The sequence below is a fragment of the Arachis ipaensis genome, chromosome B07, assembly GCF_000816755.2.
Source record: "Arachis ipaensis cultivar K30076 chromosome B07, Araip1.1, whole genome shotgun sequence".
Taxonomy (NCBI): Eukaryota; Viridiplantae; Streptophyta; class Magnoliopsida; order Fabales; family Fabaceae; genus Arachis; species Arachis ipaensis.
Window position 1 is genome coordinate 122,062,141 of NC_029791.2, and position 14,032 is coordinate 122,076,172.

At 31.8% G+C, this 14,032-nt stretch overlaps 2 protein-coding genes across 3 annotated transcripts; both read right to left on the bottom strand.

The window, feature by feature from the left end:
• Positions 7,084 to 8,225, bottom strand: LOC107607892 (glutathione transferase GST 23-like). The gene is made up of 2 exons (XM_016309787.2): positions 7,832 to 8,225; positions 7,084 to 7,605 (listed from the first exon to the last, which is right to left on the bottom strand). Exons 1-2 carry the CDS (start codon positions 8,144 to 8,146, stop codon positions 7,267 to 7,269), a joined length of 654 nt encoding a protein of 217 aa, XP_016165273.1. The 5' UTR covers positions 8,147 to 8,225; the 3' UTR covers positions 7,084 to 7,266.
• Positions 8,650 to 12,272, bottom strand: LOC107606184 (phosphoribosylaminoimidazole-succinocarboxamide synthase, chloroplastic). 2 transcript variants are annotated; one of them, XM_021106475.1, is made up of 12 exons: positions 11,953 to 12,272; positions 11,677 to 11,778; positions 11,452 to 11,581; positions 10,998 to 11,090; positions 10,822 to 10,910; positions 10,373 to 10,453; positions 9,957 to 10,046; positions 9,775 to 9,864; positions 9,543 to 9,593; positions 9,415 to 9,448; positions 9,079 to 9,136; positions 8,650 to 8,995 (listed from the first exon to the last, which is right to left on the bottom strand). In XM_021106475.1, the coding sequence occupies exons 1-11, from the start codon at positions 12,265 to 12,267 to the stop codon at positions 9,111 to 9,113; spliced, it is 1,101 nt and encodes a 366-aa protein (XP_020962134.1). In that variant the 5' UTR covers positions 12,268 to 12,272; the 3' UTR covers positions 8,650 to 8,995; positions 9,079 to 9,110. The 2 variants fall into 2 exon arrangements, with proteins under 2 accessions (XP_020962134.1, XP_020962133.1); XM_021106474.1 differs by having other exon boundaries at positions 9,415 to 9,461.

Below are 14,032 nucleotides of genomic sequence, written 5' to 3' on the forward strand. Positions count from 1 at the left end.
TAATAATAATAATAATATTGGTTTTTGAAAAGGGCTAGTAATGAAGATTGATGGAGAATAGACGATAGCACTAAAAGTAATGCCCTTTGCTGAAGAAATTAAAGTTGCTTGAAATTGTGAGTCGACTAAAGTTCCAGACAATGACGGATATAACATGAATTTTATTAAGAAGTGTTCGGATGAGATTGATTATGAATTTACTGCAGTTGTATTAGGATTTTTTTAAAGCACCAATTTATTAACGGACGCGAATATAACTTGGGTGGTGTTAGTTCCAAAATTTGTGGATGCTAAGAAGATCAAAGACTTTCAACCAATTCGTATGGTTGGATGTGTGTACAAGGTGATATCGAAGATATTGGTGAGAATGATGAATTCAGTGATGTAAGATTAGTGAGAGAGACAGAATATTTTTGTGAAGGGATGAAAAATACACGACGGTGCTTTCATTGCATGTGAAATGGTTCAGTGGTTGAGGATGCGCAAGAAGAAGGCGACGATTATAAAGCTAGATTTTCAAAAGGCATATGACAGGGTCAGGTGGAGCTTTGTGGATATTGTGTTACAAAAGATGGATTTTAGTCATAGATGGAGGAGTGCATGGGTGAAGAAATGTGTAAGTACAACCTCTATGTCGGTTCTAATTAATAGGTCACTGTTCAAACCGTTCAAGATGAATAGAGGTCTAAGACAAAGAGATTCTTTATCTCCATTCTTGTTTGTTCTTGTTGTTGATGTATTGCATAGGATGGTGAGAGAGACAGTTAGGAATGGTCGTATATCTCTACTGCTGATTGGGAGAGACAACATAGAACTATCACATTTTCAATTTACGGATGACACTATTTTGTTTTACCCACCAAAGACTGAAACAATTCTGAATTATAAGAGGCTCCTGCGATGTTTTTAACTCATGTATGGCCATACTATTAACTTTGAAAAATCAAATTTGATCTTGGTCAATTATAAGTTGGAGTCGGTGACAAATATGTGTGGGTTACTAGGATGTACGGAAGCTGTTCTACTTGTAAGATACTTAGGAATTTTCTTAGAAGTAAATCCTCAGCTGGTGAAGAAGTGGAAACTGATTATAGATAAGGTGGAAGAGATGCTCAATCTTTGAAAAGTGAAGGTACTCAACAAAATTAGAAAGTTAGTTCTTATCAAGTCTGTGCGCAATAGCTTGCCAATCTACTATCTTAGCTTATATAAGATGCCAAAGGAAGTAGCAGAGAAGTTGATTACATTGTAAAGGAGATTTTTATGGAAGAAAGAGGATGAAAACAATGGTATGCCTCTTGTAAAATAGAAAATAGTGCAGGAGCCAAAAAAGCAAGGGAATTGGGAGTGGGGGGATGCGATGATTAGGAATACAGTGCTTCTGTTTAAGTGATGGTGGTATTTTTTAAAGGAGGATTGTCTTCTGTAGAAAAAGATTGTATATTCTTGTAATGATTTAAATCCCAATATAATGTTATCAAATCAGTTACTATCTTTAATAGGTAGTCCGTGGAAAGATATCTGTCAGTTGAATTTCAAGGAACAACAGGTGAAAGACAAGATAATTAGTGAGTTGTTTATGGAAATAGGGGATAAAAAGAGAACTCGATTTTATGAAGATAATTGGTTATAAGGTAGGCCCTTCAAAAATAATTTTTGGAGGTTTTTCTCTGTTTCAAACCAGTAAGGATTTGTTATAGGAGATTGTGGATTTTGAAATGGATTAGAGTGGATATGGAATTTCCATTGGAGGAGAGAGTTGTTCTAATGGGAGTTAGCACTTGTCAACCAACTCCATGAAATATTAAGACCAGTTAAATTATCAAGTGATAGAGAAGACAGAGTAATGTGAAAATTTGATAAAAAAAAAAAAGTATTTTTTTTACTAACTCCTTTATGTAGGTGTTGCAGACTAAGACTATTTCAAAGGAAGTCACAAGTTATAGTTTTACTAGTTCAATTTGGAGAAGCTTGGTCCTGCCAAGAATTGAGCTCTTTGCATGGTTTGTTTTAGTGAGAATGGTGAATACCAAAGAGAGATTGAATATATTAGGAGTCATTCATCAAAGTGATAATACCTGTGTTTTATGTGAAAAAGATGTAGAATTTGTTCATTATTAATTTATTTCTTTGTTGTGAGTTTACTTGGTAGGTGTATGTGGTGCGCTTGGTTGACATACTTTGATAGAGTTTAGGCTATTTTGGATACGATCAAAGAACTGTTTGAAAGTTGGACAGGAGAGTCTGACAGAAAAGATAAGCAGAAAAAGTGGTTGATTAGATTCTTTGCAATAATTTAAAATATCTAACTAAAACGAAATGCAAGAATATTTAAAAATGAAGAAAGTAACGTTGAGGACATTAAATTGAGGTCATTGTTAAACTATAAAGAGTGGTGTAGTGCTGATCCATTTGGTTATTAATAGCAATGTAAAAAATGAGAATAGAATAATCGTTTTTGTGTTCCTTTTACTTTATTGTATGTGTCATGTTTCTTTGTGTCACTCTACTTTAGTGTGTTGAATTTTCTGTGTTCTTTATTTAAAATAATAATAATAATAATAATAATAATAATAATAATAATAATAATAATAATAATGCGAATTTTTCGGTACAAATAGGAGAACAAATGTACACATGTAGATTTGTAATGTTTGAATTTTAGAGTGATAGGTGTCTATTGAATGGGTAAAGTAAATGGGACAAATTCTGCGGCTGCTTTAGTTGTAGGAGTACTTGCACCATGGTTATTAGAAAAAAAAGGGTGTTACTTTTTGAGATTAATAGAAAAGTTATTAGACTAATTAGAAGTAGTGTAATTAGGAAGTAGTTGGGCCTATTCACTTTTTATTGTGCTGGATATTTTATTGGGCCTATAAAAGAAGAATAATTTAAAGCAACTTGAACAATATCTCTTAGACCTTTTGTAAAATGAAAATCATTTTTTATTTGATATAATTAATCATTATATATATGTTTTGATTTTCATCTTACAAAAGGCCTAAAAAATATTGTTCAAGTTGTTTTAAATTATTTTTTTTTATAGGCCCGATAAAATACCCAGTACAATATAAAGTGAATAGGTCTAATTACTTCTTAATTACACTACTTTTAATTAGTCTAAAATTTTTTTTATTAATCTCAATAAGTAACACTCCTTTTTTTTGATAACCACTGATGCAAGTACTTCTGCAACTGAAGCAGCCGTAGAATTTGTCTCATTTATTTTATTCATTTAATAGATATTTATCATTCTAAAATTCAAACAGCATAAATTTATATGTATAGATTTGTCTGAATGTCTATACCGAAGAATTCGCCTAATAATAATGGACAACAATATAGTATATGCCGTAAGTAACATTATTTATATTATTTATCTTTTGGAATAATTCATTATTGACGTACAAATTACAAAGAGAAATTGCATGTGAAATTTCTTATGGCTGATACTATAATTAACAGTACACAGCACTAATCATTAAGGATGTGTTTGGTTTTGCGTTAGAAGGAAGAGAAACACGTTTGAGTGCATTAAACGCTTCTTCTTTTTGTTTGGATGTTTTTTTTTTTTTCTTTAAACGCCAACGTGATTTTAGGTTCTTAACGTGTGTTTATAAGGGTGTGTTTGGGAAACCCGTTGGAAAGGAAGAAGCACGTTTAAATTTCTTGAAAGTTTCAACTTTTGGTTTGATAAAATTTATATTTTTTATTTAAAAATATATTTTGTTAATTTTTATATATTATTTTTATTTTAGTAAATAAATATTAATTTTATTATAAAATTAATTAATAATATTTATTTAAATATCTAAATTAAAATGATAGAATAATATAAAAAAATTATTTAACTTGATGTCTATTTTAATAATTTTTTATCTAAAAGTAATTTTGAGTAGTGTAATCCAAACAATATTTACTTTATTATAATCCATTTTGATATAAAGATTACCAAACATAAATCACTTTAACACAAACTTACTTTTTATCAAAATCAAGTTTATAAAATCAATTATATGCAAACTCCTGTTTACAAACTGAAATCCAAACACACACTAAATCAAAGCATCAATTGAGGGGCACCAAAAAGAAAGCACCAGTTGAGGTATATGGTCCACTAAGATCTAATAATCTACAGTAGCAAAATGATGCTTCGATGAATAACTTGAAGAAACTAAATCCGGTATCTAATTAGTTATTAATTACTGAAATACACACTAGGATTTTGGATCGCGAATAATTGATTAATTTGCTGAAGTTCCAAGTACTAACAAATTTCAAATTTGTGCTTTAGGCCATAACTGAAGAAGAGTCTTATTGCATTGGATTTTAGAATACTATATTTCTAAGGCACTTAGCTTCTCTTACTTTAATAGTTAATACATTATTTTTGCTGATTATTGTATTCCTATAACATCAAACCCTTCTCCTATAACTATTTATTCTTATCCGTAACACTAACATAATCACGACACTCTGACCTCTCTACATTAACAGGGACGGATCCACTCTCTTAGTTGTGGCCGTGTGGGGGACAATTGCCCCATTCAACTTTAGATATAAATCTAATATTTTGAGATTAAAACAATTGAACATACTAAAATAAAAAACAAATAATAATAGGATAAAATATACTTTTTTTAACTTCATAGGTCTTCCTCACTGCTGGTTGCTATGAGTGCATGATAACGATGATGCAGTTGTCTTTGGAGAAATTTTTTTCCTCTTTTTTCCTTTTTATAAAGAGGAAGTAAGTGTACAATATATATAATAGAATTAAAAAAGAGAGATAAAATTAAAATAAAAAATTCAATCATTAATTATTTAATTTTAAATTTTAAAATTTTAAAAATTAAAATTAGTATTTAAACTTATTAACACTACGTACGATTATTTTTAATCTCATTATAACTTTCAATATACGTTTAATTCTCGTCGCCATCGCTCTTTGGTCCTCACCTCGCGCCGCTACACCACCGCAGCCTCCTGCACAATCGCATGCCACTCCTTCGACACTGAGTCTGCGAGTCCAGCTACACCACCGGCTTCATCGTCGACAAGCGCCACTGCACATCATCCTCACCAATCTCTTTTTCTTTATGTAATAGTTTTTTTCACTTCATGAAGGAGAAACGGTGTCGCTTGGAGAGACACGTATTATGCAAATTCTTTCCAACCATGGCTAAACAAAACGTCACCACGCTCATCCCTTGACCAATGAACTTCCAATTCAGCTCCGTTTGGAAGACTTGGAAAACCAGACTTGGAAAACCAGAACGTGACATAATTCGTTTTCAGTATATATGCACAAAGTTACTTCAACGGCCAATTTAAGGTGATTATTTTAGTAGGTATGTAGATGATTATTTTAATTTTTATATAAATAATTATTTTGATTGAATTGAATTTAGTTATATATTATTAAAATATGTTGGATGTTCAATTCAATAAGTATGCGGATAATTATTTTTATCTTTAATTGGATGATTATTTTCACTAAGGGTGGACAATAGCCAATGAAAAAACTTCTAATGCCAGAGAGATGGATGATTGATAAAAGTAGGAGTTACATACGGTTGAAGAGAGGAGGAGGGTATTTGGATGAAATGTTTTAATAAATTAGGGTTGGAATGATTTATTCTTGATTTTATTGGCCCTCTACTTAGGTTTTTCACGGTTTTTGTACAAGTCCTCCAAGGCCCACATGATAACATTCATTTTTTGGCGTTGAGTTTCCCTTCTTGCCCACATGGTTACAATTCAGAAGTTACCGCAACACCATCTTCTTCTGCATTTAATTACATGTTTTGAATCACAATACTCTTTGTCACGTGTCATAACTCTACTTGCAGGTCAAATTCTTAGCCATTGCTTTTCAAGCCACCAGACTTGTATGAATACCTCAAAATTAGCATGTAAAATGATTTTGAATCGTTAAGCCATTATTCAGAACAACAATAAAATTAAAAAAAAAAAAATTTAATTTTAATTTTAAAATTTAAATTTTAAATTAATTAAATTTGTTCATATTTAATAAACTTGGGATATAATCTATTATTCACATTGTTTACAATCTCTATTATCTATCTAACGAAATTATTTTGTATATAATTTCCTTTGTATTTTTTTTTTATTTTTTGCCATCTATCCATCATACATTTAATCTATTTTTTTATTTGATATGTTCTACTGATGTTTTTTACACATGTCTAAATTATTTGAATTAATATTTTATCATTTTTAATAATAAATTTTACTCCAACTTTCTTTTTTTTATATTTTAGTTCTTTATTTGATTTTATATGTATGTGTGTTTGGACATCCATTCATTCATCTAAGTGTTTCATTTTTGCCGTACTAATAAATTCATGTTCATATTCAAATTTTACCACTAATACTCTGTTTCATATAATATAATTAGTCTAATAGTAATATAAATGTTACCCTTGAAGTTTAAGAATATTTTTTATCACATAAAATCAAACACGCCCTATTATTTTGACTAGCCTACTTAAATTTTATGTTTTATATTTTTTCGATTTTTCTATTATTATATATAATACATTAAACATATTCAAATCACTTTACTTATATTGTAGAAGGAGCTTCATGAAAACTAACACTAGAAAATCATTTTATTCTAAGTCCCAACCCCTGTATCCCTTAGCAGCAGTTACTATATATTTCATTAGTTATATCAAAACTGGGGCTACTTGTGTAAACGATACTAAATATAATAGGATAATTAAGAAATAATTGGCTATTAGGTATTAGTAACGCGAGAAATAGTATAAATAAACGATAGATTTTAAAAGATAGATTTTAAAAGATAGATTTTTAAAAAGTGTATCATTTATGTTTAGTAAATCAAATTAAAAATAACTTTTAATAAATACAATCAATAACAATTACGTTTGATAAAATCTTTTTAAAATTTAAAAATACTATAAAAGACATAAATTTAAGCGTTAAATTTGAAATTAGTTAATATATAAGAATATATTAGACTTTAGAAATTTGAAAAACACAAACCAACTTTGAGAAACTCCATCTTAATTGCTTTCAAAAGTATCGGGATCTTTTAAAAGCTGCAAATACAAGCACATAATCTTTTTGATTTACCAAACACAAAAAGAAGAGTCACATCTTCGAAAAATTTTACCAAACCAAACCTTAGTTGTTCTAGCTTTAGTTCTAACAATAAACTTGGTAAGATGGCATCACATATAATATATGAATGGAAATAGCCTTCTGAGGGGATGATGGCTACGCTTGAAGGAATGCCTTGGTGTGAGGGAGCAATTTGTGACGAGGAGGCAAGAGTTCTTTGATAATTGGAATGTCAATAAAAGCATGGAACCATGAGTTAAGCTTAGGCATTGACTCTGCATCAATAAGGTTGATGGCCACAACTTCCTCAGCTATTCCAATCCAGTATGGAAGCCAGCCAATAGCAATGTCCACAAAGCCAATGTTATCACCTCCAAAGAAGCGTTTTCCCTCTAGTCCAACCTCAAGCCTCTTCAGATTCTCTCGAGCTTCTTCTGCTGCCTTCTGTTGCTCTTCTCCTACCTTGGAAAACGCTGCCACAACCGTTGGCATACACTGTGTGAAGAGTTAAGAGTCACACACAATTAAATTAACTTGTGTACACAAAAAATAGCCACTAAATCAGCAACTTGCATATAATACATATGAGGATACAAATATATACTAAAAATAAGTTAAATAATATATATATTTATACACAAATATGGTGCTGCAACTCTAAGACCATTTTTCTCAGTTCTATAAATGATTGATACTAAATATGGTGCTGCAACTCTCTTACCTTGTCATCAACGAATTTGGACCAGAATCTAGCCTGGGCCCTTTCATAAGGAGAATGTGGAAGAAGAGGATTTTGCTTCCAAGTCTCATCAATATACTCAAGAATGAGCAGTGATTCAGCAAGGGGCTTACCCTGGTGCACAAGAACAGGTACCTTTTTGTAGACAGGGTTGTATTTAAGGAGCATGTCACTCTTGTTGCTGAGATCTTCTTCCACATATTGGTATTCTATTCCTTTAACTGCTAGTGCCCACTTCACTCTTAGAACAGCTGGACTACCCCAAAATCCTAGTAACTTCACTGAATCTCCTTCCATCTTTTTGTCTTCTCAATTCATTTGTTAATCCAAAAGGAAAACTAGTATCTCTCTTCCAACCAAATGTCTTAATATTTGTGAGAAATTATATATTTATATCATTTTAAATTTAAAATTATTAAGGCATATAATGGTACACGTAGTATGTCCAAGTATCCAAGTTAGCGTGTTGACTTTCACGACCGAGAAGAAAAATGGTTACTCTAAGGTCATGCCTGACGCCATGATGGGACCATAAGGCAAAGATCAAACTGGTTAAACACAATCTAATTGGATAAAGATGGCTTTGATATCAATACCCGAAAAAGGAGGATGGCTTTGATATCCTTCAAAATATGCCTATTTAACCTTAAAAATTAAGATAAAAAAATTCCCTAAACTACAAAGATGATTGATCATAGTCATATTACCAAGCAAAGAAGCAGAGCAATATTCCCTGAGACTTCATGTGAAGAGAGAGAGTATAAGAAGAAAGAAAGATCCAGAGCAATATGTGACATAAGTTAATGAAATATTCATCATTCATTATTCAGTAACAATGTGTGTGCCAAAGACATTGGTTTGGTTGACAAGTATACAAGTTAAATACATGGCGCAATTGGCAAGGACCAAGCATGATTTCTATGAGTTAAATGTTCATCTGTCTTTTGGTTTTAAGCTTTACTTATATAATTTCTTTTATTTAAAAAAACACTTGTTGGTAGAATTTCTGCTACTTGTAAGTTTTAAAATATATTCTCAGAAAGGGGTCTATAGAATACAGAACTGAAAAGTCCCGAGATTCCCAGGTTACTTCAAAGATGCCAGTGCAGATGCAACATTTCGTGATATTCGCTCATGTATTGGCTCCTGCAAAAGGAAATGGAGTTATATTCCTATGACTTTATCAGATAATAGATGGCCATAACAAAATGTTGAAACATATGGATTACCTCAGACAACAGCACCTCAAACTTTGATTTTGTTATAGTCTCATACAAGAAAATGTATCTGTCCAACAGAATTAGTACAAGGACAAGATTACACGTTGGTTTGGAAAAATAAAGTAGCAGGTAGATCTATTTGAATGAGGATTAGACATGACAGACGTGCCAAGCAACCAAAACCATGGTTGAAGCATCTTTGTGTAAAAATTGAATGATTAATTCAAGCAATTCTGATTCCGAAAACCAAGAAACACATAATTCTATAGGCAATTTATTTGTGTATTTATCACAAAGAAACACATATCAAGTGGAAAAAAAAAGGAGGAAGTTTTAGAGAAATACCGCCAAGACAATTCGCAAACAAGATCTTCAGGAGCTTCAGGAAGAACCTGAACAAGATTCATTAGTGTGATTTGATACCTTATTAAAGCATACAATCTAGTTAATTACAAGTATAAAATAAAAAATACCTCATCTTCATAAGGGTTGCAGTGATTTTTGAACCACAGCCTCAAGAACTCCTAAAAATTTATTTTTTAAAGATCAACAGATTACTTAATTGTCCATATTTTATGAATGAAGAGATTAGAGAACAAAGACTAGTAATTCAGAATAAGCTAACATATCCCTAAACCTTTAAGCAAAAAATAAAATATAATGTACTCTACATAGGAAATAAAGTTACTGATACATATAGAGCACCTTATCAACATTTTCAGGCTCCAAACCATTTTGAAAGCGCTCAAGATAAGAACTGGCAATCCAATATCTACTTGAATCAGGAGTGTGCACCTGCAATTTTCAAAAATGAAACTTTATTCTTTATTCATAAATTGTGTGGAATGCATTTTAGAATCTAATAAACATCAGGGATTCCACTGAACCTCATCAATCAACATAATTGAACCGTCCTCTGCCTTCCCAAATTCATACTTTGTATCAACCAATATAAGGCCATGTTCTGAAGCCACACGCTGGAAATTCAAATTTCATCAAAGCAAGCCAATGTCAAAAGTCAAATTGCATCACAGCAATAATAAAGATAAGCTTCCCACACATCACAGGGAAATGGTATTTATACTTTTGTTCCAGTAAGGCATTATTGAAAAAAATACATGGACAAGTTAGAGATTTTCATTGAACTAGAAGTAATCCAGTGCAAAAGACCGACAATTCTGAAAAATAAGTCTACACCATCTATTCATCTCTATAATCCAAATAACAGATACATTGAGAAGGCATGCCATTACTTTTTTCATTTCACAAATTTTACAAATGACATGATAAAATGCTTAATTACCTGACCGTATTCAAACAGACTTAAAGCTTTTCTGCTGACTTCCTCATAATCAGCTCTTGTCATTAATCCCCTTTCTATAATCTGCAAGGGAAATGGATTATAAAAAGAATTGAGAAGGTTAGATAAAAGAAAATTATTAAAAAATAGTAAAAACATTATCCATCATTAATCATAACCTCACTAGTATCAAGAAGCAACTGTACTGTATGATATGAACTAGGCTCTTAAGAAAATAATATTATCCACTTGAAGAAAAATATTGACGCTGCCTTTTTTTTTTTAAAAAAAAGGGAAAAACAGCATAATAAGATAGATCTTCCTATTGTTTCTTATTCCTGCAACATTATTTGTTCTGCCTATTCATTCCTTTGGTCTCCAAAACTAGTCTTTCACTGTAACTTCAATTGTATTGAAAAGATAGATGCAGATGAGAGTACAAGGAATAATACCTCATCTGGAGTTACAGGAACATCATGATCTGCAGCTTTGGTTGTAGGTGTGAGTATATTTTCAGCCAGCTTTTGGTTTTTTACCAAACCTGTTATGTGTTATATAACATTATAGCCTATTAAATAAATAGACAAACAATTGTAAGAATGCAAAACCAAAAATATAGGGACCTCACCATCCGGGAGGGCATTGCCACAATAGTTCCGGATGCCTTTATTGTAGACTGTCCATAATGAAGTATCAGTACTTCCTGTCACAAACCCTCTAGCTACAAACCAGCAGTAATAAGGTGTCAACAAACAGTTTCTAGAATCCTCATCTCCGCTTTTGTAAAGAAAATATTTTGATAACATTGACAGCAACATGAATAAAGAATGGGCATAGCATGTTGAAGTTTGGGTAGCATGAATAAACTTAGAGCACTTAATGATAACTGAAAACTTTTATCCCAGGTGCTCCGGGGAAATATATTCTATTTCTATCGTACTTTTCAAGCTATCATTTCCAGCAAACTAACTCCTCCTCCACAACCTATACCAAACATATATGCCAATTCATAGCCATTGAAATCATTTGATAAAATGTGTATGCAAGCACCAATCTGAAATACCAATTAACAAAACACTCACCAACAAACTCAACAGGGAAAACAGAACATTTCTTTGCTATGGTAACATTAGGATCAGGAGTGGACACAACGGCATTAGCAGTTATATGTTGGGTTCTCTCAAACCACCACAAGCTTGTCTGGTTAAGCACCTGCAAGTGGGAATAAAGAACATTGAGTGTGATCCATGATCAACCAAGTAAACTGTTCATACAGAGAACAAGGATCGAGAATAAGAACACAAAACCTGTCCCTTGAAGGGAATTGAAGCAAGGACTCTATCAAATGCACTCTGGCGATCAGTAGTAACCAGAACAAGGTACTCTCCACTATCATATATGTCTCTAACCTGTGCCATAAGACCACAATTAACCAAATTCATCAATTTTTCAGATGATTTTTTTTTAATACAACGTTTTCTGCTTTTATATTACGATTGCAATTTTACCAAAAATCTCGACTTCCATTCATTTGTATTAATGAGTAGTTAAATTGGAGAGGGATTAAAGAGGGAAATATGCACCTTTCCCCTGGTTTTGGAGGTGAGGGCGGGAACTGTATGGTGAAGATTTGTTTCGGAGAGGCAGTTGAAGGGGGATGTGGTTCTGATGGAGTGGAGCACTTGGTTCTTGCGGGTGCTGTTGAGTAGAGTGTCAAGCAGAGCGGCGTGTTCTTGTTGTTGTGGTTGTGCGGCGGCGGAGAGTGTGGGGAAGTTGTTGTTTGGTTTGAAAGTGAGTGCGGAGGAGGTTGGGGGAGGCAGAAGAGCGGGTGTGAGGTTGATTTTGAAGGGGGTTTTGGGAGGGTTTAACGCAGCAGCCATAGACATGGATTCACTCATCGCAACTCACAATAAGCAAAAATTAACAAAATAAATAATTCAGTGTCATTATCTCAGCAACTCAGAATCAGTATTATTACAAAACAAGCAAAAATATATTGAAGAAGCAGTGCTTACCGGCGGCGAGGGAGGAAGGGAAGTGGCGGCGACGGAGGAATGGGAAGTGACGGCAACGGATTTGAGCTCGGACAGAGAGACGTTGAGCTCGGACAGAGAGAGAGAGCAATGAGACCTCAACGCCACGAGCTCAACACGGAGTCGCAGACCTTCGTGCGACGGCGACGAGAAGAGGGCCGTTCTACAGGCGACAACGGCACCACGGTCGGTTCCACCCGGCGGCGACAGCACCCTCCACCCGAGGAGAAGGGTTCGGCGATGAGTATGAGCTCTAAAGTGGGATGGATGGTGGTTGGGTATCGAAGAGGGTTTAGCGTTGGGTTTTTGAGTTCTTTATTCTTTCCAAGTTTTCAGAGGGAGAAAGGGCCAAAGGGGAATGGAAGAGGGGATTTTGATTTCTGAACTTTTTTTTTTTTTAATGAAAAATTTAAAACCACGGCGTTTGGGGGCCTTTGGTTCTGAACCGGTAACTCTGCAAAAACTTAGAATATGCTTAGTTTTTCTTTTTACAGCATAATACTTTTACGTTCTTTTTTTCATTTATGTGAACATTAACAAATTTAAAATAACTTAATATTTATTAATCATCAAATTAATTTGATAAAGGTATTCTAATAATTTATTAGATATTTTGCTAAATATTTTGGATAATATTAACAAATAAATCAACTAAATATAAATTGAAAATCGATTAAAATGACATAAGTTTAGACTCGATTGAGTTTTATTTTTAACAAATCGCATAAATTAAATTAAATTTATACCTACTTCTCAATTCAATCTAATTTAATTTATTATGATATAATATTATATCTTTTATTAAAATTAAAATTTTACATATTTAATTTTTTATATATTTTTATTTTTTACATGTATTATTATTATTTAATTAATTAATTAATATTTTATAAATTTAAAATAAAAACTATGTATTTTTTAATTTAACCGTCCTAAATTTATTTATATTTTGTACTAATAAAATCTTATTATTTTTTTAAAACGAATAAACCGATATAATCTATTTTACAATAATTTGTATCATATTATATCAAAATTTAAAATAAAATTAAATCAATGCAATTAAAATTGCAAAAAATATATATACTTAAAATCAATTTTTTTTTTAATTCGATCTTAATTAGTACCAGAAACCCCCCTGATTGAAGATACAAGCATTGACCTCGATAAGTGTGTGATGGAAAAGAAAAAGTTCTTCAAAGCAAGCAGGGCGGGTACATGCACTCAGACCAGGCCCAGTTGCCTACTACGCCAAGCAAGGTTCGAGAGATAATGAATTTTTTATAAAATAATAATTAAATTATAAATGAATTTGAAATAATTTTCAATAATAATTAGTTATAAGTTGATAAAATTGTGAAAGAATAGAAAAAGAATAAATGAAAAAATTTTATTGATTGTTGATTGTTGATTGATTGAAAATTATAAACTATGAAGATAAAACTAAGTATATATAGAGTATTGACATATAAAAGATAAAAGCAAATAAAGATAAGATAAAGATAAAGATATGATAATAAAGACTAAAATTGTAATTAAATTTATGTATTCTGTTAAATTTATGGACTACGAAACTTCTTTATTATTGTCATGGGTTAAGGTAAAAGAATAGTTTAATATAAATAAAATA